The sequence below is a fragment of the Crocuta crocuta genome, unplaced genomic scaffold, assembly GCF_008692635.1.
Source record: "Crocuta crocuta isolate KB4526 unplaced genomic scaffold, BGI_CrCroc_1.0 scaffold506, whole genome shotgun sequence".
NCBI classification, from domain to species: domain Eukaryota; kingdom Metazoa; phylum Chordata; class Mammalia; order Carnivora; family Hyaenidae; genus Crocuta; species Crocuta crocuta.
The window spans coordinates 17,621-43,823 of record NW_027528991.1 but is presented as its reverse complement, the minus strand read 5'-3'; the positions used below and the strand labels follow the sequence as shown (position 1 = coordinate 43,823).

The 26,203-nt window shown below is 39.2% G+C and overlaps 1 protein-coding gene across 2 annotated transcripts; it reads left to right on the top strand.

Moving 5' to 3' along the window:
- The first annotated feature begins 2,688 nt into the window (after nucleotides 1-2,688).
- TBP (TATA-box binding protein) lies at nucleotides 2,689-26,142 on the top strand. 2 transcript variants are annotated; one of them, XM_077757389.1, is made up of 8 exons: nucleotides 2,689-2,793; nucleotides 6,297-6,505; nucleotides 9,097-9,509; nucleotides 14,838-14,925; nucleotides 20,532-20,623; nucleotides 22,250-22,417; nucleotides 23,320-23,414; nucleotides 24,038-26,142. In XM_077757389.1, exons 2-8 carry the CDS (start codon nucleotides 6,452-6,454, stop codon nucleotides 24,115-24,117), a joined length of 990 nt encoding a protein of 329 aa, XP_077613515.1. In that variant the 5' UTR covers nucleotides 2,689-2,793; nucleotides 6,297-6,451; the 3' UTR covers nucleotides 24,118-26,142. The 2 variants fall into 2 exon arrangements, with proteins under 2 accessions (XP_077613515.1, XP_077613516.1); XM_077757390.1 differs by lacking the exon at nucleotides 2,689-2,793 and adding an exon at nucleotides 3,013-3,344.
- Nucleotides 26,143-26,203: the final 61 nt, after the last annotated feature.

The window sequence follows — 26,203 nt, the reverse complement described above, 5'->3', positions numbered from 1 at the left end:
CCCAGCCGGAAGTCCCGCCGCTTCCGGCTTCTCGCGGCGCTCGCTCTGGCCGCTCTATTTTGCGCCGCTCGTTGGTTGCTCCTGTTGGTAGCCGGGCGCCCCCTATCACAAGGAGGCGGGACAGATTTTTAAAATTTTCCTAAGAAAGGTTTCTTTTCTAAGAAGGCATTCTTTCTTAAAATTTTTTAACGTTTTATTATTTTTGAGAGAGAGAGACAGCGTGAGCAGCGGAGGGTCAGAGAGAAACGGAGATACAGAATCTGAGGACAAGCTCTCAGGCTCTGAGCTGTCAGCACAAAGCCGGACGTGGGGCTCGAACCCAAGAACAGTGAAATCATGATCTGAGCCAAAGTCGGACGCTTAACCGACTGAGCCACCCAAGCGCTCCCTAAGAAGACATTTGAATTCACGCCTGATGGACAAACATTTTGAAGTCTTACATACAAAAAAAAATGTTGGCAAAACTGTGGAGTAGCGGAAACTCTCAAATGCTATATGGGAACGTAAATCGGCGCAGCCATATGCTGCACCGCCTAGCGGAGTTGAAGATGCACACAGCTTATGACCCAGCAACTCCCGACCGAGCTTTGTATCCTTCTCACCAGAAGACTAGTACAAGAATGTTCATGTGGCATTGTTCTTCATGGGTCCAAGCTGGAAATAAGCCAAATGTCCATAAACAGCAGAATGCATAAACCAGTTGGGGGATATGTCACAGCAAAGAAACAAAAACAAACCAACTAACCGATTTCACCGAGAGGAAAGATACGGCAACATGGATGCGTCTTAGAGGTTGAGCAAAAGAATAGATGTTATGTAACTTATGAGTACACAGTGAGTAGGAAGAGCCTGTTTGGCGGGCCTATCGGATGGAGTTTCCAGCGCTGGCAGTACTAGGCTTATTGATGTATAACCATCTATGAATATCCACATGTGTTTATGCACTTCCTCATATGATTATTATATTTTACAGTTTTAAAATATTATTTTTAAAAATAAGGAAACAATTGGCTCTTATAGGATGGACCACCTGATATATGCGTGCAATTTGGGAACCAGAAAAGATTTTTGAAAAGTACTTGTTTAATTAAAAATTTCCCCATGTTTTATTGTAAACAAAGGATAAAACAGAATTTTCTTTGATGGTTATGGACAGAATAGTATTATACTTATTTAGATTCTGTCCTGGATCCAAAACTCATATAATACATTTCCTATCCTAATGGCAACGACAATCTTACTGATTATATAAAATACAGCCCACCCTTGAACAATACAGGTTTGAACTGCATGGGTCCACTTATACCCAGATTGTTTTTGATGCAGTACAGTACTGTAAATGTATTTTCTCTAATGATTTTCTTAAAAATTTTATTTTCTCCGTCTTAATTATAAGAATACAGCATATAATACAAGAATACAGCATAAAAATATGTGATAATTGGCTGTTTTATGTTATCAGCAAAGCTTCCAGTCAACAGTAGCCTGAACGGAGTCAAAAGTTATGTGTGGATTTTCATCTATGTGGAGGTTGGCCTTTCTAACCCCTGCGTTGTTCAGGAAGCTGTACAAAAGAAGCAAATTATAGTACAATATATGATTATGCCTAAATGAACCATAGGTGAGATGAAGCATAGGGAAGTGAAAAGACTAAGAAACAACTACAGATACTCTTGAATCTGCCTTTGCCCCTCCAGCCGATCTCGTAGTCTGGGCTTTAGCCAGCACGCTTAGCCCGAGAGATTAACCTTTGCTTATCTATACGCCATGCATTCTTTCCTAGAAAGAACAGTACCTCTGCACATCAGGAAACAGAAACCAGACCCTCTTGCACAACCCTGGGCTCTAAGGAACCAACTCTCCTTGCACAACCTCTGAGCGCTGCGATAACATCTGCAGCTGGCACCATCGAGTCTGCTCCTAATCAAGAAATATTATGGACCACTGCACTCCTTTTACTGATTAATTGCCCTAAATTCCTTTAAAAATCCCTGGGCCAGGCAGAAACTTTACAACTGGCCTTTGGACAATAGTCCACCTTCTCCCCAAGTGGCCGGCCTCCTGAATAAAGCTCATATTCCCTTCCCATCAAAACTCGTCTCTTGAGTATTGCCTTTTCAACCCAGGGGCAGCCGAACTTGGGGTTCAGTAACAGTGTCTTCGTAGCAAGTGTGAAAAGAGTGAATAAGATGGTAGTAGCAGAAGCAAAACATGATTGAACCTGTACCAGGCTGTTTTTATCTTCTCATTCTCCCGAGTTTGAGAATAGCTAACACGCGTGGAGAGTTTACCACGTGCCTGGCATTGCTCATGCATTTCCTTAATCCAGCTCACAACTTCCTTAGAAGGTAACTGTTACGTTTATACTACTGAGACGCAGAGGTCAGGTAACTTGCCAAAGGTCACACCGCTAGACTGTTTAAAATAGTCAACATTTGAAAAATCATTACCTTGCCTCCCCGCGGCAAGGGCCAATTAGAAAAGGCCCTGGCCAGGCGGCTTACCCCCGGAACTCCTCTGAGCTCCGCCCGCCTCATCTTTCCTTTAAGCCAAGTACCCGGCGGAACTGTTCCGGAAACCCCGGAAATGACACAATGCCCACACTTCGCATGGCCGCCGCTCTAGGGTGGGTAGTCGGCTGAAGCCAAGGGTGGAATAGCTGGCGGAAGTGACATTATCAACGCGCGCCAGAAGCTTAGTAGGGTCGGGAAGGGGCGCCGTGGCGGGCGCCTGGGCCGCCTGCGGCTTAACTTCGTTTGCGCGACCCCGCAGTGGTCTCTGCAGGGACTCCAGGTAACAGCCTTTTTAGCATTTCCTCTTCTCTGAGGATTGGTGCAGAGGCGACCCCTGCCGCGAGGCCCTGGGCGACGGTGACGGAGACGCTGAGCGGGCGCGCAGGCCGCGCGGGGGACGCTCCTCCCGCTCGTGCCGACGCTGCCCCGGCCTGTACCGGCCGCCCACCCGCCCCGGCCTCCTGTCGCGCCCGCTGCCCCCATCTGTCGTGCTGTAGCAGCGGCTTTCCATCGTGCGAGCGTGGGGTGCGGGGCTCCGGAAGGGCCCGGGAGAGAGCAGTCCGGCACCGCCGCGACCCGGAGTCTTCCTGTCCTGCCATCCCTTTCTCCTTGTTGATGTTGGAGGGCAGGTTCAACCTGGCCTGTGTCCCCCCACTTTGCTGCCCGCAAGGGTGGCTTTATTATAAAGTTGCGCTTGAGACTTTAACGTTTTGTCAGAGGCCAGAGATTCCTGGCACGATAGAGCGTAAGCCGTAAATACACAGCACTTGGTTTACAAGGCCTAAGCTATCTGGCCGCTAGGCAGTGTGCTTTTCTAATTTAAAATTCTGGGTAAGCTTCTGTGTATAAAATAATATGCTTGATTGGTTTATGCAGACACTGGGAGGCTGTGCAGAATTAATTGATTCTCTTCCCTGATCTGTGATTGCCTTTTAAAAGATCAAATTTGATGCCTCTATTCCCAAATGAACACACCCTGCAAATAACTTTCTTTTCAAAGGATGAGTTAGTATCCTTTTCAAAGGATAAGTAAGAAGTAATAACTGGTGGTTTTAATGATAGAAGTGAGGAAAAATGATGCCATCGCTGGGAGTGAGGGATGACCTCTGACCAATCGTAACAGCAGGCCCCAACCCACCTAGTGCCACAGATTTCTTCTGTATGTAGACTGAACTTGCAAAAGGGGTCTGGAGTCACCAGTTTTGGAGAAACATCTTGTCATGTTTATGAGTGCTTTAAATCCTTCTCATTATTTCCAGCCTCCAGTTTTATCTCTTCGAATTCATCCACACTCTTGCCAAAGTAGAGCTGCTCGTGCTGCACTTCAAAATCTTGTTCCTGCTCTTTTGCCTATGTAATGTGTAAAACTGTTAGACAATGTGACCCCACTTATATTTGCTATGTCCTCTCCTAAGCTTGTCGCCTTCATACTGCATGCTTTTTCACTCTCTCCATGTGCTTGGTCTTTTGCCTGCAGTGCTGATTTGTAAATTCCTGTTTACCTTGCTAGACCCAAGTCCAGTGATCCATGCTTTGTGAAAATATTCCCCTTCAGGACACTTGGCAGTGACTGTGTCTTCTCATCCATAGCATGTATGCATTTATTCTGATTCAATATTGTATACCAGCCATGGTGCAAGGACATTTGCTAGATTCTGCCTCCAGGAACGTGGCATAGTAGTACACCTCTATTATAGCACTTAAGTTTTGCAGTGATTATTTGTATACCCTTCACAGGAACTCTTAGATGCTAATGACTATATCCTCTTCATATTTGCATCACTTCTCTTGTTATTATAGGATAATAAAAAATAGAATTTTCTTGCATCTGACATTTTCTGAAGAAGAGGTTTTTTTTTTTTTTTTTCTTTCATTGATGAGTATGTAGGATATATAGTCTTTGGTCCTTTGTCCTATCAAAGTGATTGATTCATTCATTCAACAAATATCTGAGTGCTTACTTTGTATCAGTACATGTTTGAAGCTCATGTGTGTCTTTGATACATAATTTGTAACTTTGAGACCAGCAGGTTCTATATGTTCCAATATCTTCTTAGATGATAATGTTTAAACTGAAATCTAATAAAGCTAACATTTGTCTTCTGCTTACTAAGTGATAACTAGATGCTGTTCTTGATATGTTAATGAGCCAGTCCTTTTTAGCACAATTAGTTCTTAGAGCAACCCGAATCAAGTTAAGGATCTGTCTGAACAAAACTCAACAAAAGGTCTTTCAGGACTTGGTTCTTTTGTCTAAAAGAAATTTAAAAAGTGTAAAGAGATGATGCCTTAAGGAAGGCTAGACAGAGGCACAGTTTGTCCTTTATGTGTTCTAAAGAGGTCAAGTTACTGCATGTATAAAAACTTACTTATTTTTGTGTCTGTAAAGCTTCTATCACAGTGTCCTATTAAGTTAGTAGATTGGGGCACCTGGGTGGCTCAGTCAGTTAAGTGTCCAACTTTGGCTCAGGTCGTAATCTCATGGTTTGGGTTTGAGCCCCATGTTTGGCTCTGTGCGGGCGGTGCAGAGCCTGCTTAGGATTCTCTCCCTCTGCCCACCTCCCCCACAAATAAATAAACCTAAAAAAGAATAAAACAAGGCAAGAATGGAGCAGTATTTTTTAAAAAATAAATCAGTAGATCAATAAATGATGACTCTAAAGTATATTGGATCCAATTCAGTGTTTATTGAATTTAACACCTAAGACGTGGAGGATATGAAACTGACTGGATTATTTAAAAACCTCACCTTGGCCTAATAGCGCTCTGTATACAGTGCTTAATATTTCTACTCAGGGGCACCTGGGTGGCTCAGGCGGTTAAGCGTCTAACTTCAGCTCAGCTCATGATCTTGTGGTTCGTGAATTTGAGCCCCACATTGGGCTCTGTGCTGACAGCTCAGAGCTTGGAGCCTGCTTCAGATTCTGTGTCTCCCTCTCTCTGTCTACCCCTCTTCCACTCATGTTCTGTCTCTCTCTCTTTCAAAAATAAATAAACATTAAAAAAATTAAGTACGGGGCGCCTAGGTGGCTCAGTCAGTTAAGTGTCCGAATTTGGCTCAGGTCATGATCTCACGGTTTATGGGTTCAAGCCCCGCATCGGGTTCTGTGCTAACAGCTAGCTCAGCCGGGAGCCTGTTTCAGATTCTGTGTCTCCCTCTGACCCTCCCCTGCTCATGCTCTCTCTCATAAATTTAAAAAAAATTTTTTTTTAATTAAATAAAAATAAATATTCCTACTCAGATATGACAGTTTCCTTAGGAATTTGTTTTCTCTGAGTGTTTTTCCCAAAAGTTTTTAATATTGATTATGACACCTTAATTTTGAACATTCCAAGTATTAAATTTTTTTAACATTTATTTTTTGAGAGACAGGGAGAGACAGAGTGTGGGTGTTGGGGGGGTCAGAGAGTGAGGGAATCATAGAGTCTGAAGCAGGCTTCAGGCTCTGAGCTGTCAGCACAGAACCCCTAATGGGACTCAAACTCCCAAATGGTGAGATCATGACCTGAGCGAAAGTCGGACTGAGCCACTCAAGTGCCCCTGAACATCCTAAAGGATTTAAATTAAACATGTAATAAAGCACTTTGTTCTAGTGGCAGTTTTGCACGCAGTTACCATAAACATGGCAAGGAATAAGATTTCAGCATTGTAAGGTTAAAAAAATATATTCCAAAATAGCTGCATTGCTTTTTTTCTAGTTTTTTTTGTGTAATTATGAACTGGTTTATAGAAGGCTCTACAGCTTGCTTGTATTCTTACATTAAACTTCAAACTTCTTTCAGAGTGGCATTACTGTTTCTTGGTGTGCATGAAAACAACGCAAGCAGTTGAGAAAATTGCTAAGAAGTGTGTTCCGGGGATGCTCTAGGAGGAGACTGAATGCCGAGGCGAGTTCCAGTCCAAAGGTGTTTGATTTACCCAGAAGAAAGTGAACATCATGGATCAGAACAACAGCCTGCCACCTTATGCTCAGGGCCTGGCCTCCCCTCAGGTAATACAGCTGGAGGGAGGGTGTAGGTGGGACAGAATCTACATTGTTAGAGAAAAAGGAAAGAAGGTAATTTAACCGTCTGTTGTTGAAAATTGATTTATATGTTTTTAAGCCTGTCTTATTTTGTTGAGATGTTGTATTAGGCTTTGAGTAGACATGATAGTGTTAAATTTGGGGAGTTTATTTGGGAGTTAAAATGTATTTGTCTATAAATCTTAATCTTTTGATAAATGTTTATGAAAGCGTTCCATGTGATTATCAGGTCTTTGATTTTGAAAGTAACTTGCACCAAATTATTTTCTGTTTTTAGTATTTCTTTTTTATGTTTAAGGTTCCAAATAACATATCTACTTTTTAATAATTTATTATGATAGAAACACCCATTTTAAGTGTGTTTTGGTAATTGTATACACCTGTGTGTATACAACTGCTCTGCTGATCAGAGCTAAAGGTTCTGCCTAGCCTAGAATTTCATACAAATGGAATCATATCAGTATGTGCTTTTCTGTGTGTGTATCTCTCTTCTTTGCCCAATATGACATTTGTGTATCAGCAGACTCCTTTTTATTGCAGGGTAGTACTCAGCTCTATGGGTGGGCCACGTTTTGTGTATCTCCTCTCCACTTGCTGACATTATGGGCGTTTTCAGGTTGCGGCTACTATGAATAAAGTTGCTGCAAACATTTGCGAACAGGCTTTGTGTAAACTGTTTCTATCTCTCTTGGGTAAATACTTAATGAGTGGGATTGCTAGGTCTATGGTAAGTGTATGTTTCACTTTATAAGAAACTGCTGAACCATTCTCTAGTCCCACCAGCAGCATATGAGAGTTCTGGTTCCTCATCCTCACTAGCACTCGAGGTTTTAACTTTTAGCCATTCTAGTGGTTGCTTAGTACTATTTCTTTGTGATTTTAGTTTGCATTGTCCTGATGACTAACAGTCCTGAGCATCCTGTCAAGTGCTTATTGGCCAGTTGCATTATTTTCATTTGTAGAATGTCCTTCACATCTTTTGCCCATTTTTTTATTGGCTTCTTGTCTATCTTTTACTGAATTGTAGTTGCTCTTTATGTATTCTGGATACAAGTCCTTTCTGAGATGTAGGTATTATAGATATTTTCTGTCAGTCTGTGGTGCGGCTTACTTTTTAATTTTCTTAATGATGCCTTTCAAAGAGTAGAAGGTCTTAATTTTTTTCCAAAGTCCACTTATCAGTTTTATTTCATCGTTACTGCTTTTGTGTCTTAAGAAATCTTCGTTTACCCTAAGTCTTAAGGATTTTCTCTTATAATAAAGTTTTAGCATTTACATGTATGCTTGTAATCCATTTTGAGTTCATTTCTATATGTGAAATGAAAGGCAGACCTTTCAAAACTTCATTCTTCTTAAAGTAACATAACCTGAAATTTTTCTAGCCAGTATTTTATAGAGGTAAGCAATCGATGTAGTAGGATCGTACCTCTACTATTAGGGCTGCAGTATACGTTTGATCCTCCTCCTCTCATACTCTTTCTGCCACTGTGTTGATGAAACAGATTAACATAAAGCTTAGACAGTTTTGGTTTATGCTTTCTGCCAGTTAAAGTGGTGGAAGTAGGAAAGGATTGTGGCTCTCTTTTGGATCTTGCATGCATTTGAGAATCTGGTGAAAACTATGGATAGCTTGATGCAGAAATATTGGGTATACTTTTAAGAGGTTCACAAAGTCACTGCAAGCTCTGCAGGCTCCGTGGGCTCTGTGGGGTTGGTGCTGGGCAAGGGATTGGCCTGGGTCTCAGAGAAACTTGGCTGTCATTGTGGCTTCTCTGCCAGTGAGACCTGTGGTCTTGGGGAAGTTCTTTAGCTTCTTCTGGTGTCCTTAATATGAGAAGAGCATCGAGTTTTTCCTTTCCCAAAGAGTTGTTGTGAGACTCATAAATTAATAAATGTGACAGTGTCTGGAAGTTAAGAGGCATTCAGAAAAGTAAATGGATATTATCCTGATAGATGCATCGGATTTTCTTGATTTAAACTTTTTGGAGAGCAAATGATCCACCTTTTTGAATAGTATTCGAATAATCGTTGTCATTACTGTTGCTAACATTTCAGTATCTTCTGCGTGCCTGTCATCATGTTGAATGAGTTCAGTGGCATATCTGGGGTAACCGTATAATTTATTAGCCAAACTTGGACAGATACATTGAGAGTGAAATGGGGAACTACCCAGGTAGTGTGGTAGGCTAATAGTTTAAACCTGCATGTGCAGTCACTCCAGTTATGTCCTTTATACTTTCTAACAGTATTAGAACATTGTTATCCTGTAGATGTGCCTGAAGGGTTAAGCAACTTCCTTGAGTTTTCACATGTAATAAGTGGCAGGATTGGGTTTCACACCCAGGTATAATTATAACTAAGCTCTTACCTACCTGTTATGGTGAAGAAGAAAGTGATGTGTTTAAGGACAGCAAATGCCTTTCTGTTATGCATCATAATCCCATTTATATTCGTAAGGCATCTCATCTTTGTACATCTCACCTCCTCTTCTACCAGAGGAGTGCTGGAAACCCTCAATACCAGCTGGCCTGACATACTGTCCTCCTGACCTTCCACAGGGTGCCATGACTCCTGGAATCCCTATCTTCAGTCCAATGATGCCCTATGGCACAGGACTGACTCCACAGCCTATTCAGAATACCAACAGTCTGTCAATCTTGGAGGAGCAGCAAAGGCAGCAGCAGCAGCAGCAGCAGGCACAAGCACAGCAGCAGGCGCAGCAGCAGGCGCAGCAGCAGGCGCAGCAGCAGCAGCAGCAGCAGCAGGCGGTGGCGGCAGTTCAGCAGTCAGCATCCCAGCAGGCAACACAGGGGGCCTCGGGCCAGACACCACAGCTCTTCCACTCACAGACTCTTACCACTGCACCTTTGCCAGGCACCACTCCCCTGTATCCCTCCCCCATGACCCCCATGACCCCTATTACCCCTGCCACGCCAGCCTCTGAGAGCTCTGGGATCGTGCCACAGCTGCAGTGAGTACTTTGCGTGTGTCTTCTCCCTCAGCCTGGAAGGGACCTTTGGGGCGGGTGCTCTGTTTCTTTGTTTTCAGATGGATTGAGTTGTTGAGGGTGTGCCACTAGCAGTAATCATATGTCTAAGTTTGCTCTTTCTCTACCTCTCAGAGGAGAAAGGGATGCTAAGTTGCCCTAGGGAGTCAGTCCTCTTAGTAAAAGGCTCTCATAACATCGTCACATATTGAGTAGCTCGTGTTTATGTATTTGGGCCAAGCTACCAAATTGTTATTATAGACATTTCCCTGCAGCTGATTGGCTGAATCAAGCCTTATGTAGTCTCCTTCCCTTTGATGCTTTCAGTCTTTGTTTTCAGTCTTTGGGAAGGGAAGATTAGTTACTTAGTTCATAATAGTCCTTGTTTGTCTTCATTGGTTATTATAAGGGCTCCATGTAACTCTTTCGAGAGCTGTGTCCTTTCCTTAAGCTGAGAATGTCTGTTCTTGCCCTCAGTGGGTTTTTCTGTATAAATGAAATGGGTCCTATATGTAACAGAATTGAACGGCAGGGTGGAGATAGGAAAAAAATCCTGAAAAACATACAAATATTCTCTTGTATCTATCATTGTGAAGTACATAGCTTTTGCTTTTAGCAAACTTATGGCCAAATTGAAGGTTCATTTGCAATAATTATTTCACCAGCCATCTCTGGACATTTTTAATGAGAATATTCTCTTCTTTTTAAAAATTTTTTATGTTTTATTTATTTTTTAAAAGTTTTATTTATTTCTGAGAGAGAGACAGCGTGAGCAGGGGAGGGTCAGAGAGAGAGGGAGGCACAGAATCTGAAACAGGTTCCAGGCTCCGAGCTGGCCGTCAGCACAGAGCCCAGCGCGGGGCCCGGACCCACAAGCTGTGAGATCATGACCTGAGCCGAAGTCGGACGCGTAACCAACTGAGCCACCCAGGCGCCCCTGAACATTTTTATAACTAAGTAATCTTTCATCGTAGATCCTGTTACCTAAATCTTGCCTCAGATCTTTGATCTTATGTGATTTTAAAAATCAGATGATTTTCATTTTAATGATTTGGAGAGATAATCACTTGTTAGTTCACCTTTGTCAGCACCACTCCCTGTTGTCCTGCATGCTGGTTTGGCTTTTTTGGTCATTTAAGTTTTTACCTCTTGTTTAAATCATAAGTTATAACCAGTTGTGATGGGGCTTTTGTTACATCTGGCACCTTAACCTTTCCGGTATTCCACAAAGCATCTAGTCAGACACATTACTGAGTTCCCATATCCATTAAGAGCCCTGCTAGGTTGGGATTTCAGTGGCCTCTAAATCTTACAAGCTTATGAAGACTTGGGATATATAATTAATGAAAATATATAAGAATACATTTTTAAGGGTCACTTGGCTGGCTCAGTTGGAAGAGCGTGCGACTCTTGGTCTTGGGGTTGTGAGTTTGATCACCACGTTGGGTGTATAGATTATTTAGGTTAATGAATAAAAAAGTATCATACATTTTTAAGACAGATTCTGGGGAGGTGGGAGAACCAAGAAAAGCCCTGGACCAAATGGCTTCGGTGAACTCTACCAGACATTTAAAGAACTAATACCAGTCCTTTTCAAACTTTTCCAAAAAATTGAGAGAACGCTTTTTAACTCCTTTGATGAGTCCAGCAGTATGCTGACACCAAAGCCAAAGACACTAAAAAAAATCTACAGACCAGTATCCCATTGATCACTGATGCAAAAATCCTCAAAAAAAATACTACGAAACATCGTTAAGCAGCATATTAAAAGATTATACACCGTGACAAGTGGGATTTATTCTTAGAATGCAAGAGTAGGTCAACATACAAAAATCAACCACTGGGGTTGGCTGGGTGGCTCAGTCAGTTAAGAGTTCAGTTCAATTTTGGCCCAGGTCATGATCTCACTGTGGGTTCGAGCCCCTCATTGGGCTCTGTACTGACAGCATGGACCCTTCTTGAGATCTTCTTTCTCACTCTCTTCTGCCCCTCCCTTGCTCATGCTCTGTCTCTCTCACTCACTCAAAGTAAAGAAACTTAAATCAACCACCATAATATACCACAACAGTAAAATGAAAAGAAAAGTGATATCTCAGTTGATGCAGAAAAAGAATCGACAAAATTCAACACCCTTTCATGGTAAGAACACTCAACAAAATGGAAAAGATGGGAACTGACTTAACATAGTAAAAGCCATATTTAAAAAACCATAACAAGCTTAATACTTAATTTTGAAAGATTTAATGCTTTTCCTCCTCAGGTGAGGAACAAGGTAGGGACAACCTCCTTTTCCATTTCTATTCAACATAGTACCAGAGCAAGACAAATAAAGGGTATCTAGAGTAGAAAAGAAGAGGTAAAATTATCTCTGTATGACCTTATACGTGGAAAATCGTAATGAGTCCACTAAAAAAAACCCGTTAGGTACAAAAAGTGAATTTTTTTAGCAAAGTAGCAGGATACAAAGTTAACAGTTGAAATCAGTTGCATTTCTGTATACAAACAGTGAACAGTATGAAAAGGAAATTACAGGGGTGCCTGGTTGGCTCAGTGGGTTAAGTGTCTGACTTCGGCTCAGGTCATGATCTCACGGTTAGTGGGTCTGAGCCCCGTGTTGGCCTCTGTGCTGACAGCTCAGAGCCAGGGGCCCACTTTGGATTGTGTGTCTCCCTTTCTCTCTGTGTCCCTCCCCTGCTCACATTCTGTCTCTCTCAAAAATAAATAAACATTAAAAATTTTTTTTGAAAAGGAAATTACAAAAACAATTCTATTAACAACATGATCAAAAAGTATAAAACACAATAAAACCTTGAATTGTGAGTGACTTGTTCTGTGAGAGTTGCGCAAGATAAGCAAACATTTCTAATAAATTTAACTTGATAAGCGATGTCTTGGAATATGAGTAGTATGTGATGCTGAATGTCACATGATCACAACCTAGCCAGTGGTTCTTGAAATTCGGTTTGATATACAAGTGCTTTGGATTACATACATGTTTCTAGATTGAATTATCCTCACAAACCAAGGTTTTGCTGTACTTAGGAATTAACCAAGGATGTGAAAGACGTATGATGAGAACTATAAAACATTGCTGAAAGAACTTTAAAGAAAACACGAACAAGTGGAAACACATCTCAGGTTCCTAGATTAGGAGATTTAATATTGCCAAAATTTCAATATTACCCCAAACGATCTACAGACTCAGTGCAATCCCTTTCAAAAATTCCAATGATATTTTTTGCAGAAGTAGAAAAATTCATGCTAAAATTTATATGGAATCCCGAGGAACTTTGAATAGCCAAAAGCAATCCTAGAAAAGAAGTGCAAACCAGAAGACTCTCACTTCCTGATTTCAGAACTTATTACAAAGTTACTGTGGTATTGGCATAAACGCAGACACATATATAGACCAATGCAGTAAGACAGAGAACCCAGAAATAACTCTTGTATATATGGTCAAATGATTTTTGTCAAGGGGACCATGACTGTTCAACGGAGACAAGATAGTCCTTTCAGCTAATGGTGAAAGTTGGACCCTTAGCTAACATCAAATAAAAAATTAAAATACATCAACCTAAGTATAAGACCTAAAACAATAAAACTCAGTGAAGAAAATATAGGACAGAAGCTTTGCGACATTGGACTTGGCAATGTTTTCTCACATGTGACACCAAAGGCACAGGTAATAACAGAAAAAATAGATAAAGTGGACTAGATAGCAATTTTAAAACTTATAAAAAAATTTTTTTAAGAAAAAACTTGTGTATCAGAAGACACTGTTCACAGAGTAAAAATGCAACCAACAGGGTGGGAAAAAATGCTTGCGAAGTATGCATCTGATAAAGGATTATTATCTAAATGTTTGGAGAACTACTAAAACTCAACAACAAAAACAAAGAGTCCGATTCCAAAAATGGGCAAAGGACTTGAATAGACATTTCCCCAAAGAAAATACACAAATAGCCAATAAGCATATGAAAGGATGCTCAACATCACTAAACATGTAAATGCAAATCAAAACTATAATGAGATACCACCTCATACCCATTAGGATGGCTATTATCAAAACCAATATAACCAATGATGGGGATATGGAGAAATTTGAACCCTTATGCACTGTTGGTTAAAAAGAGAAAAGAATACATGTAGCAAATCTGTGACTAAATTTGTGGTAGATGTACCACAACTTGATTGAGTTCTTAAGTAAAGAAATGCTAAAGGCAGGTATGTATAGAAAATTATTTGGAAGGAAATAGATGAAGTAGAAATGAAAACATTAATTGGGTCGATCATTTTTTTTTTTTTTTAACGTTTGTTTATTTTTTGAGCAAGAAGGAATTCCAAGCAGGGTCTGTGCTGTCAGCACAGAGGCCCCGTGCTGTGCTTGATCTCACATTACTCGAGACCATGACCTGGGCCGAAATCAAGACTCAGATGCTTAACTGACTGAGCCATGCAGGTGCCCCTTGGGTTGATCATTCTAATTGGCCTTACAATTGTCTGTAAAAGAACACAGCTATCCTCTTTCTTATATCCAACTGACTTGTGAGCCATCAAGTTTTCAAAGTATTGCATTTTGACAGGAAAGGAACCAAAAGCAGCAATGAGCTGGAAACAATTGGAGAGGTATTTACAGTCTGGAATCAGCATTCACAGGACAGTGATGTCCCTTGCCCATGCATGATGGTTTATGGGCAATTCGTGTCATTCAGAGGATAAATAAGGGCTTCATTCAGAAGGCTAAGGCATGACTCTAGAGATAGATGGACCAAAAGCCTGGCTACCACTTAGAGCCATGTTTATCTGGAGCAAGTTAACCATCCATTTAAGCCTCAGCTTCTTCATCTAAAAATGTGAATATTAAGTTGTTATTTCATAGTGCATTGTATTAAGTGGGATCACCCATGTAAAATGCGTACCATGGTGTGTGGTAAAGACCATAAATGTCAACAATGTAAAAATTTTTTTAATTTAAAAATTAAATTGGTTTAGGAGCGCCTGGGTGGCTCAGTCGGTTAAGCATCTGACTTCAGCTCAGGTCATGATCTCACAGTTCGTGGGTTTGAGCCCCGCGTCAGGCTCTGCTGACAGCTACCTCAGAGCCTGGAGCCTGTTTTGGATTCTGTATCTCCCTCTCTCTCTTACTCTCCCTTGCTCACGCTCTCTTTCTCGCTCAGAAATAAATAAAACATTAAACAAATAAATAAAACTTAAATTGGTTTAAACTAATTTGATGTAAAGAATCAGATTTCTAGATAACGCCTCATCATGTAAAAGTTCAATGATCACGCTTTCCTTTCAAATTTCTTGCAGAAATATTGTATCTACAGTGAATCTTGGCTGTAAGCTTGACCTAAAGACCATTGCACTTCGTGCCCGAAATGCTGAATATAACCCCAAGGTCAGAGCAATTATAATGTATTTCAACCTATAATAATACCAAAGCCAAAATGTTTGTGTTATGCTTGAGTTTGTTGACACCAACAAAATGAGGAATTAAAGAAAAATGTATAATGTTTTTTATTGAATAGCTACCATGTGAGAGACCCTAGAATCACAGCAGTCTACAAGATAAACTACCAGATTTATTTACCCATTGTGATGGGGTTCTTGTGACATGTAAGAACAAACTATGTGGATGGGGCGTCTGGGTGGCTCAGTTGGTTAAGAACAAAATATGTGGTATGATTCCATTTATGTTTTGAAAACTGTAGAATGGAACGATATACTCTCTGGAATTTACTTCAAATTAAACAGTTGGAGAATTGGGGAAGAGCACATGGGAAGGGCACAACAAGATTGGCCAGAAGTTAATAATTGCCAGGGTTGAGTAATAACTACAGGGGGTTTATTATATTTTTCTATGTATAACTTCTAAACTTCTTATCATAAAAATATTATGGGGTAAAAATACTTTTGATATTTTTTATGTTAACATAAGCAACCTGAGTACACGGTAAGGCTTTTGTCTCTGCATTGGTAGATAAGCTGGGTTTTTAAAAGAATAGTAAATATTTGCATTCACAAACGGATGGACATTCTTCAAGGACCATACAGACCAGGCCTCTGAGTGTAGAAGATGATCAGATTGAAGAGCTCTGGGCCAGGTCCCTGTAGAAGACAGCTCCCCTAAAGTGGGAGAATCTATTAGCATGCTCTTGACTTTTATACATGGGGAACCAATATTAAATTGGTTTCATTTAACAAAGGAAAAAGAAGAGAAAAGAGAAGGTAGAGGGGCAAACTTGAGAATTTAACTGAGTATTCTATTTGACAGGCTATCTGGGTCAGTTTTGCCAGGGTAGCACCATATCCTATGCTGATGTCTCCCATGTTCTCCCTTTGGTGACACTCCCAGTCTAGGTTGCCTATGTCAGTTTGACTCCTTTTCTTACGTGGTGTCATTATTTGAATGTCATCTTGAAATAGTGGCCAAGTAGCAGCATTTAAGCACTTGGATATTAGACAGTGGTGAAGTATCATAAGAAGTAAATGAAATTCACTTCATAGATCCAGTATTTTTTAGCTTGCTTACACCTAATCAGCAGAATTAAGTCCCAGGAATCAGCTTGGTCAATTTTAGGAACAAAGTCTTTTTTCTCAACTGATCGATTGTTGTGTTCTGTGCCTCTCTGCTCCCCCCAAGTATTTATACCACTTGTTAGCGATTGTACCAATACTACTTGGCTGGCCAATAAATAGTTGAGGACGCTTTTATTATCTGGCTCTGTTTTAGCCAGTGAATTTATGATACTTTGTTAGGTGAGCTGTTTCATTTGTTGTTTGAGCCGCAATCCAGAAACTTCTGTTTTAGTTCAGGAACTCCTGGTCACGAAGCTGTATTTTCAAGAATCATTATTTTCTGGAGGCCTTTTAGTAGATTTGGGGTCAATCTTCAGGCAGATCCCATGTCCAGTTGGATTCTGAATATATGCAAACTAGGGAAGGTATCTGTGCGTCTAATCATGGTGCTTGAGAATATGTTAGAGTCTCAAACGCTTTCTTCTGTGCAGTTTCAAGTTGACTTCCACTGATGTATGTTTCTGTCTGCTGCCTGTATATCCCATAGAGATGTGTGCAGTGATGTTTTCTTCAGAAATGTAGCTTACCCATAATGGGGCATATGACTATGTATACGACATTGGTTTGGCAAGTCCAGGCTTCCCATGTTATCCAAAAGTCTGCATTAAGTTTCTTTGCTTTCATTATAGACCTACATTAGTACCTGTTTTTGCTAATGGAAAGAAATCTGAAGAGAATTTTTGCTTTAATAAAATGGTCATTGTTCCTCACTTGACTCCATTTTGGCTTACAAAAGGTTTCACAGGAACATTCTACTTTCCAGTAGCAGGGGAAACCTGTTTTTGACAAGACCAGAATATAACAAGGTTGGGACAGTTAGTGGGAACCAGGCCAGATTTCATAGGTCTTTCAGGAACAGTGTAACCGGGTGCGAATTTACAGGGATTTTCAGGTGTAACTCACCGTGTCATTTAGGGCTAGGATTTCAGTCGAAGGAAAATAAAACTCTTTTTGGAGACTTGGACTGTTTTAGCACTTGCCTTTTAACATAGGAAAACCTCAGTCAACAGGAGAACTATGTACATACCCTTAAGCAACATATCTAAACTTTGGTATGGGCACTAAATCAAATCTAAGAGGGAGTTCAGGGGTTTGCCCTCTCTTACATAAGAACTGAAGATATGGCATTTCTCAGCAGCCTTTTGAACTTTTCAAGTTGAATATCCCCAATATTTTTGTAAAATTTGAATCAATGTACATATTTGTCTTTTTTTTTAGTGTGGCTTTTTGTGTGTGTGCACATGCATAAGTATTAATATTTGAAGATAACTTTGAGTGACACCAAACTATTTTGAGATATTTAAATAAAGAAAAAGACAATGACAAAGTTTCTGCCCCCCTCCTCAACCAGAAAAATTATATATATCATTGTGTCGTCACTGGCAGCTAAACCTAGTAAGAACTGCTGTTCGCGTGAGTTAGAGAAGCCACTTTCTTTAGTGTGATCTGTAGTCTTACATTTGATATTTCCTTCATAAGTCTGATTTCTCTGATAAGTCCTTAATTAATTTTTAATGTTTTAATTGGAGATAACCAAAGAAAATAGATAATGACATAAACCCAAATCTTATTGATTATTAATATTTACTCATGAACCTCTAGTAAGATAACTATTTTAGTAGAATGAGCTTTTATAACAATATATTTTATAACAATATTTGTAAGTTACATTCTGCCAATGTAAAGTATACCTTGATTATTTTAAATATGAGTCACTATTGAATGACTCATTCTAGGATGTATCATCAGAGCAAAACAGAATGAAGTAGGTTTAGATTTATTTTGATAATTTACTAAAATACTTTTTTTTAAGGAAAGGAAAGTAGTTGGGTTTAGATCGGAGTAGTAGTTAACAGTTATATAGAAAGCAGAAAGAATAATTTTATAGAAGTGTAGGGGTATGTTTGTCAGCTATAACAGGTAAGTTGGTTAAATATCTATTAGCTGTACGTTGAGAAAAATGTTAAGTGATGGTCTTGGAATGAGTTTTCTAAATCTTGGTCTTGGGGCGCCTGGGTGGCTCAGCCGGTTGAGCCACCAACTTCGGCTCAGGTCATGATCTCGCAGTTTGTGGGTTTGAGCCTCCGCATCGGGCTCTGTGCTGACAGCTTGGAGCCTGGAGCCTACTTTGGATTCTGTGTCTACCTCTCTCTCTGCCCTGTTCCTGTTCATGCTCTGTCTATCTCAAAAATAAATTTAAAAAAATTTTTAAACAATAAAAAAATAAATCTTAGTCTTTTATGTACAAGTGAAGAAGATGTAGCCTACATAGAATATCCAAAATAAAAGTTGCTGTAATAACTGGCTAAGAAATAAAATGGCTCCTTCAGTTATTGAGGCTTTTTGGTCTGCTTGATTGACCTAATTAAAATATGGAGAACATCAAACATGGCTAATTATTTTAGAACCCCTTCTTTCTATTTTATGTTTATTTTTTTTAAATATGTGGTGCTTTTTTTTTTTTAATGTTTTCTTTATTTTTGAGAGAGAGAGAGAGACTGGGTGAGCAGGGGAGGGTCGGAGAAAGAGGGAGACACAGAATCCAAAGACAGGCTCCAGGCTCAGAGCTGTCAGCACAGAGCCCGACACAGGGATCGAACCCACGAACCACGAGATCATGACCTGAGCTGAAGTTGGACGCTCAACCGACTGAGCCACCCAGGTGCCCCGAGAACCCCTTCTTTTTATAGTAAGAGAATAAATCTTTATGGTTACCCAGTGACCATTTAGGAAACCACAAAGATACTTCAGTGTAAAAACAGTTCTTGTTGTTTTTTTTTAATTTAGAGTGAGAATTTAAGAAAGAAAGAAAAAGGAAAAGCCAGAACTGTTGAACTTCTTTCATCATTGAAGTCCTTTTACCTTTGACTTTGAAATGTAATATAGTATGTTAAGTTAGACAGCGCATATCTAATGTTGAATTTGTGATGTTAATAAACTGTAACAATTTCCTTAATAAGAAGATACAGTGTATATGGATTATCTGTTGTGCCTGGTATAGCCTTAACCATTTCTATTAGTTACTGTTTTTAGCCAAAGCGATCCAATGTTGTGTCCTACAAGGAAAACTAGCAGGTAGATAACCAGGAAATGTCTTGCTCTCCATTGGTACACGTCATATATCCCTTTCTTAATTGTTTAAAGTGGTAAAATCAACGTGTATATCTCCATTGTCCTTCCACCAAGCACTTGAATGGCTCTTATATAGTGTATAAAAATGAAAGTAAAGGCTAAATAAAAACTGTTTATTGACCAGGTTTTAATCTTTATCTTAAGAAATTATCTAAATAGTAAACATTGTTTAAGTATTTGTTTAAGATCCCAAGGTATCTAAGATCTGGAAGTAACCATTTATGCACTGTGTAAGCCAGTATACAATGTGTTATATTCATTAATATAATTAATTATTATATTATATATTATTATTGTAATGATTATATAATTATTACATATTATAATAATTAATAATTTATTATTTTCAATACATAATTTTACAATGTTATAGTCTCTAATGAAATGATATTATTTGATCAATAAAACCAGTAGAGGGAATTTAAGAAATGCAAAATTAGGCTTTTCCTGGACTCGTATGAACTAGAAAGTAGTGCTTGTGCTTTTGCAAGGTGGTAAAATCTGAAGGAGTACATAGAGCAGTCTTAAAACTAAAATTGCAAAAGTAATCTATTTTAGTTAAAGAGTCATCCTGATTAGAAATATATGAATAGTTTCTTATGTAATCCTCAGATATTAAAATTTTAGAGTTATTTGCAAGTAAATTTTTGCTTTTTATCATCTAAACTTGTAATGGAGGCCATCCATTCAACCCACGGCTGAAATATCTTCTCAAGTTACAATATTAGCAATAAAAACATTGTTAAAACTTAAAAAGTAGAGATTAAAAATTAAAACTTTGATGTTTTTCTTAATTTGCAATTTTATGTGCTAATATGTTAATACTGTTCCTAAAAGCCAATTGGAAACAGAAGATCACTTCACAACATAATGGTATGTTTGTGTTTTGATTTACTCCTTCTTGGAGGTAGAAAAAGTTTATCAATCTATTTGCCAAAAAAAATTGTTAAGTTACAGTTCTAGAAGCTAGCAAATATAAGGTAGAAACAGGCACTGGTATTTATTAAGGATGTAATTTTGCAGATATTAGTTGTTGTTGCAATGTATGTGGAAGAATACACAGAACTTGGTCCAACTTACCTCGTAGTCACTGTTTATTCTGCTCCCTGTGCAAAGAAAAGCATGTGTGCTGCATGGTGATGTGAGAGAACCATGCATAGGAGCATATGCAGGTATTTTGAGAACTCTCTATACACCAGGTCCTCCTCACCAGTTGTGATGTTCATTGCCCTAGTCTCCTAAAGGAAATCAGTCTGGCATGACCTCATTAACGATTGTCTCTGACCATTTTAGCGGTTCGCTGCTGTAATCATGAGAATAAGAGAGCCCCGAACCACTGCACTAATATTCAGTTCTGGGAAAATGGTGTGCACAGGAGCCAAGAGGTAGGTTTAAGGAGTTTATTCTCCTGACTGTACATTACCATGGTTATTTAGTTGCATTTTATGTATCTTTGATAAAATGTAACATCCAAGCTATTACTAAGGTCCCTTTATGTAAAAAATCTTATGTATAACACAAATTCCTCCCATGGAAAAAAAATTTGTCAGGAGTCACAAAATTTCAGAGCTGATGGCATGAGAGTGTATAGATCTGCTTGGTCCTGGCAGTAGACGGCACCACATGTTTTGGTCACAGATGCCTGCTGTCCCTTGTTGTAAATAGGCTTCATCATGAGGGTTAGGGTTATTTAGGTCTTAAGATGTCTACCCCTTTCATAAAATGCTATTGCCTATACTCTGCTTCTGTTTGAAGTGATCCTGTCTGTAAAGGTTAGCTCTTTGAGAAGGTCTTGACTGTAAACCTTGTCTAACAGAGTCCACCTAATTGGTAGGAGAAGGTTGCAGGAAGATTAGTAACAGTAACATCAGCTTCCTAAAGCTTGAATAAATAAAGTAAATTAAGCTCTTAAAATAAAAGATAATTAATATGACTTGGAGTTGTCCACACACAGAGAGGGCTGTAGATGTTTTTGATTATTCTGAACTTTGAAGTTGTCTTTTTTTTTTTTATGTTTGTTTCTTTTTGAGAGAGAGAAACAGAGTGCAAGTGGGGGAGGGGCAGAGAGCTAGAGAGACACAGAATCCAAAGCAGGTTCCAAGCTCCGAGCTGTCAGCACAGAGCCTGACATGAGGCTTGAACTTGTGAAACTGCGAGATCATGACTTCAAGATCATGACTTGAGCTGAAGTCGGACGCTTAACCAACTGAGCCACCCAGGTACCCCTGAAGTTGTCTTTAATGAAGGGAAGGCCATTGGTTGTGAACATTGTGGTTCCTGATCTCTGAGTTTTTTCAGAAGGCAGATGTGGGTCTCTCCCTAGCTTCCGCATAAATCTTCATTTAGGAGTCTTGCTTGTTTTCCCCTGGTTGGAACATCAAAAACTTCTGACTTCTCAGTAAATGCTAGATGGTATTTTCTTTCCTAGACATGCTTTTCATTCACTGTTTAGCCGTCTTTATCCATTTGCTACACACTGAATATTGTGTATCTAAGTTGCATGATTATTTTATCAAGATAGGAAACCACAAATAAATTTGTTTTCCTCAAGAAAAAAAAAAGCATTGCACGTATGTATGCTTAATTTTTGTTATCCCTGACCTTTGCACTTTAGAGTCTTTTGCTCGTGATGGTATTGCTTTTATTTTGCATTTCTTACATAGGCTGTACATTACTAAGCCATGGTTTTATCCAACAGATGAGTTATAGGAATGGATAAAGGGAGATTTAATATAAAAGAAGATAGAATTAGAGTATTCATTATTCAGGTCTAAATCTCACTAATATTTTCATATTAAAATGAAGTTATTAATTTTCGCCTTAGGAATTTGTAGCTAAAATACAGTAATAATAATAATAATAATAATGGTAATGATGCGATGTTTCACATCTGAAAGATCTGGGCATATCAGTAATTTGATGAATTGAATTTTGAATTCAGTAATTTTGAATTTTGAATAATTATTTCAGGTGGCTTTTACTATGACTGTCTCACTTATTCTTTTCCCTAGTGAAGAACAGTCCCGACTAGCAGCAAGAAAATATGCCAGAGTTGTACAGAAGTTAGGTTTTCCAGCAAAGTTTTTGGACTTCAAGATTCAGAACATGGTGGGGAGCTGTGACGTGAAATTCCCCATAAGGTTAGAAGGCCTTGTGTTGACCCACCAACAATTTAGTAGGTGAGTCTAAAATGTATTGTGATTGCCTTTGGCAACAATTCATTTGTAATCTGTGTAAACATTATTCATGATAAAACATTTATAAAACAGTATGTGAGAACAAGTGATGTACTGATAGATGTATTTAATGTTGAAGTTTCTTCTTTATGTCTCAGAAAATATCCTTTTCTCACCATTCTCCTACCTCCCATATTACTTATTGACATCTACAAATCCCTTTGACTGGGATGAAATTGATTCCTTGTTATTTATTGAGCAATAAATGCATTTTAAATGCATGAATTAAATCCACAACGTCTTATATCAACTTTTGTTCCCAGTTCTTTGAATTATTTCTTCTTGTTCACATTATACGAGCTCTACTAACGAAGTATAAACTTGAGTGCAATGAATATTATTTCCTCTTCTTTTCCGTGCCACCTACAAGGCCAGTGCCCATCTCTCCAGCCTCTCTGCTCCCAGCACCCCTCAGACTTGCCCCGCCCTTCTTGGACCAGGGCATTCGGTCCAAGTTTTATACTTGGCACCTTCTTGTTACATTTTTCAGCTAAGAAACCCACACTCACATTTCAGATATCCACACAAGTGTCCCTTCCTTAGAGAAGCCTGTCCTGCATTTCCCAGTAGGTTAATCACACACATTGTAACTATTTTCGGTCCATCTGAACTGGGAAAGTGAAGCTGCTACGACATCAGAAAATTCAGACTCGCTAGAAATAGAGTTCGTTGGTCTTCAGGTGCCAAAGACAGGTTGCCCTCACTGGCCTTAAGTTCTCTTTCCTGTGGGTTGACCTCCCAGTGAGTTTGCGGTTTAGTCAGTATTTTCCATGTGCAGGTCCACATTTTACCTAAAGCACGGACAGCTTTTAATTTCTAAAGTGTTTTTGTCATTTTCCTTCCAGTTACGAGCCAGAGTTATTTCCTGGTTTAATCTACAGAATGATCAAACCCAGAATTGTTCTTCTTATTTTTGTTTCTGGAAAAGTTGTATTAACAGGTAAGTTGTAACAGGAAGTAATATCCAAAGATTTGAAAGAGTTTCAAGAACAGCATTTTCTCAGTGCTGAGAAGTAATTTCACAGCATGGGGACATTTGGCTACTGAGCTTTGCCCCCGTCTTCTTCTCCTTACCCTTAACACTCTGATGAGAAACATACCCACCAGGGGAGTGAGAGCAGGGAAGATGGCCATTACCTTGCTTAAGAGAGGGCATTTTAAGTTGGAAATCCTCCTGTAAAGCTTTGAGATTCATCAATGTCATTTGGCGACAACAGCAGCAAGTGGGAGAATAAGATTTCGTCATTCCTTCTGTTTGGATTGGGTCATAAGCTGCTTAGGTCACCGGCTGGTACAGGGACTAAGACTGGTCCCGTGTGGTGAACTCCAGAGCAGGAGGCTGGAATCATCCGTTTTTGTGGTTAAAAAACCATTTTAAGAAAATACTGATTTAAAAACAAAAACAGGGTTGTGTCAAGGGATTCCCTTGTTAATGTTTTAATGTCTGTCTCTGTTAGTCTAACTGGGTATGGAGAGAATTGTGCTTGTGGTTTTAAAGTAATTTTACCTTTTAAACATGTTAAGAACAACCATTTCATACTCTTCTCTGCCTTGTTTTCATAGGTGCTAAAGTCAGAGCAGAAATTTATGAAGCATTTGAAAATATCTACCCTATTCTAAAGGGTTTCAGGAAGACGACATAATGGCTGTTATGTACTCCTGCCTTCGCACCCACTTTTTTTTTTTTAAAACAAACAAATCAGTTTTGGTACATTTAAACGGTGGTGGTGTGGAGGGTTCCAGCTTGGTGAGAAGATGGACGTTCTGTGGGTTGCAGCACCAGGTGAGGTTCTGTGGCGTGCATTCCCCCTGGGGATGCTGGGAAGTGGTATTCTGCGCAGAGAACACTGCAGCGTCAAGTGAGTTGCTCATACTGTGCTGCTGTTTGGGCTGTGCTGCCTGTTTATTTATACTTAGATTTTAAACACATACTGCTGTTGACAAGTTGGTATGAGGTACAGAACTTCAAATGTTAAAGCCACCTCTGCAATTGATTGGACTTTTTCTTTTAGTTTCTTCCCCATAAACCAGTTTTTATATTTCTACCAGAAAAGTAAAAATCTTTTTTAAAAGTGTTGTTTTTCTAATTCGTGACTCCTAGGGTTATTTTTGTGCCAGACACATTCCGCCTTTTCAGTATTGCAGGACAGAGTAGATGTATTACAGAAAATGAATGGCTGTACATATTTTTCTTCCTTCAGAATCTCTGTACAATAAATGCTGTTTATAAAAGTGTTAGATTGATGTTATGATACCTTGTAAGATTCATGTGATCATACTCTTAAAGTTTATATTTTAGATATAAGATATAATTGTCTGAAACCATTTCAGTGTGTGCTTGTTTGCTTACTTGTTGTTTGTTTCAGTCAACATTTCATTGTATGTTGCAGTTTTAATGGAGGAACTACCTGAAAATTTAAGGTTTGTCACGAAACATGTATTTATTATGTCCATATATTGACCACTTCCTGTTTCCCAGATATATTGCCTACAATTCTCACAAAACCTGTAATTAGGTTTTGTCCTCCTCCTTAGGTGAGAAAACTCTGGCCTAAGCTGAGGGATGGGGTATTTGCCCCAGGTTACCTAGCCAGTGAGTGGCAAAATCAGGCTCGAGGCCAAAGTCCTTCAGTATTAAAGCTGGGGTATGTGTACAGCCTAGTGAGGTGTTTGGTTTTTTTCTCAAGTTTATTAACTGGAAACTTGTAAGTTCTTGGGTTTTATTGTTGGAGTTAATTGTAAGTGTATTTTCAAGCAGTTCAGAGGCACATTATGAGAATGGAAAGGGTCTTCTGCTTACTTCCCCGGGTATCTCCCAAGCACCCTCCTGTACAGATTCTTTCCTTTTGGGGGTGCTTTTGATCCCATATTTAGAAAATACTAAAGCATATGTTCAGTTGTATAGCTTCACTTTTTTTTCAGTCACTATGTCATAACCATATTTCCATGACATGGAGTCAAATGGCATCACAAATGTATGGCATCTCTTATGTACCTTTATGTATTTACCTGTTTCCTTAACTACGGTCATTGACATTAGTAGCAGTGTTCCACCATCATAAACAGTGCTGTAGGAAACACCCTTACATGCTTGTTTCTGGTGAAGTGCATACATTTCTGTAGTGAACGTGCCTAGGAGAGGAATCCTCCAGAGAGGACAGTGTGTGAGGTACTGTGTTCTTGTATTCCCGAACAGCAGTGATATCAGTAATGGTAAAGATCATTTGGAAAGACATCTATCCAGGAAAGAAATCTCTTTCCACATGTAGGTCTCTTAGATTCTTCAGTAAAGTTTTATAATTGTTTCATATAGGGCTCTTGCATTTCAGAAAACTTAATTCCTAAGCATTCTCTGGTTCCTGTTATAATAATTAAGTTTTCATTACATTTTAATTCTTATTGACAGATCTTATTCCTAATTACTCTTCTGAATTCTGAAACTTCTGTGACACACTGCAGAGAGCCTTACAAATATGTCCAGCACAGTGTATTACTCAGTAGACACCCCTGCAGCCACCTCCCAGAACCTTGCCTTTGTCCGAGGAACCCCTTCTTCTGATCCTGCCCAGCCACAACACCATGTACCAATAGACATTATCTTGAATTTTATAGTCATTACCTAAACTACTAATATAGGGTAGTCTTCCATTAAAAAAAAATTTGATGTTTATGTATGTTTTATTCTTTATATTCCTCCTCCGTCTCTTTTCCTTAAAATTTACAGGCCAT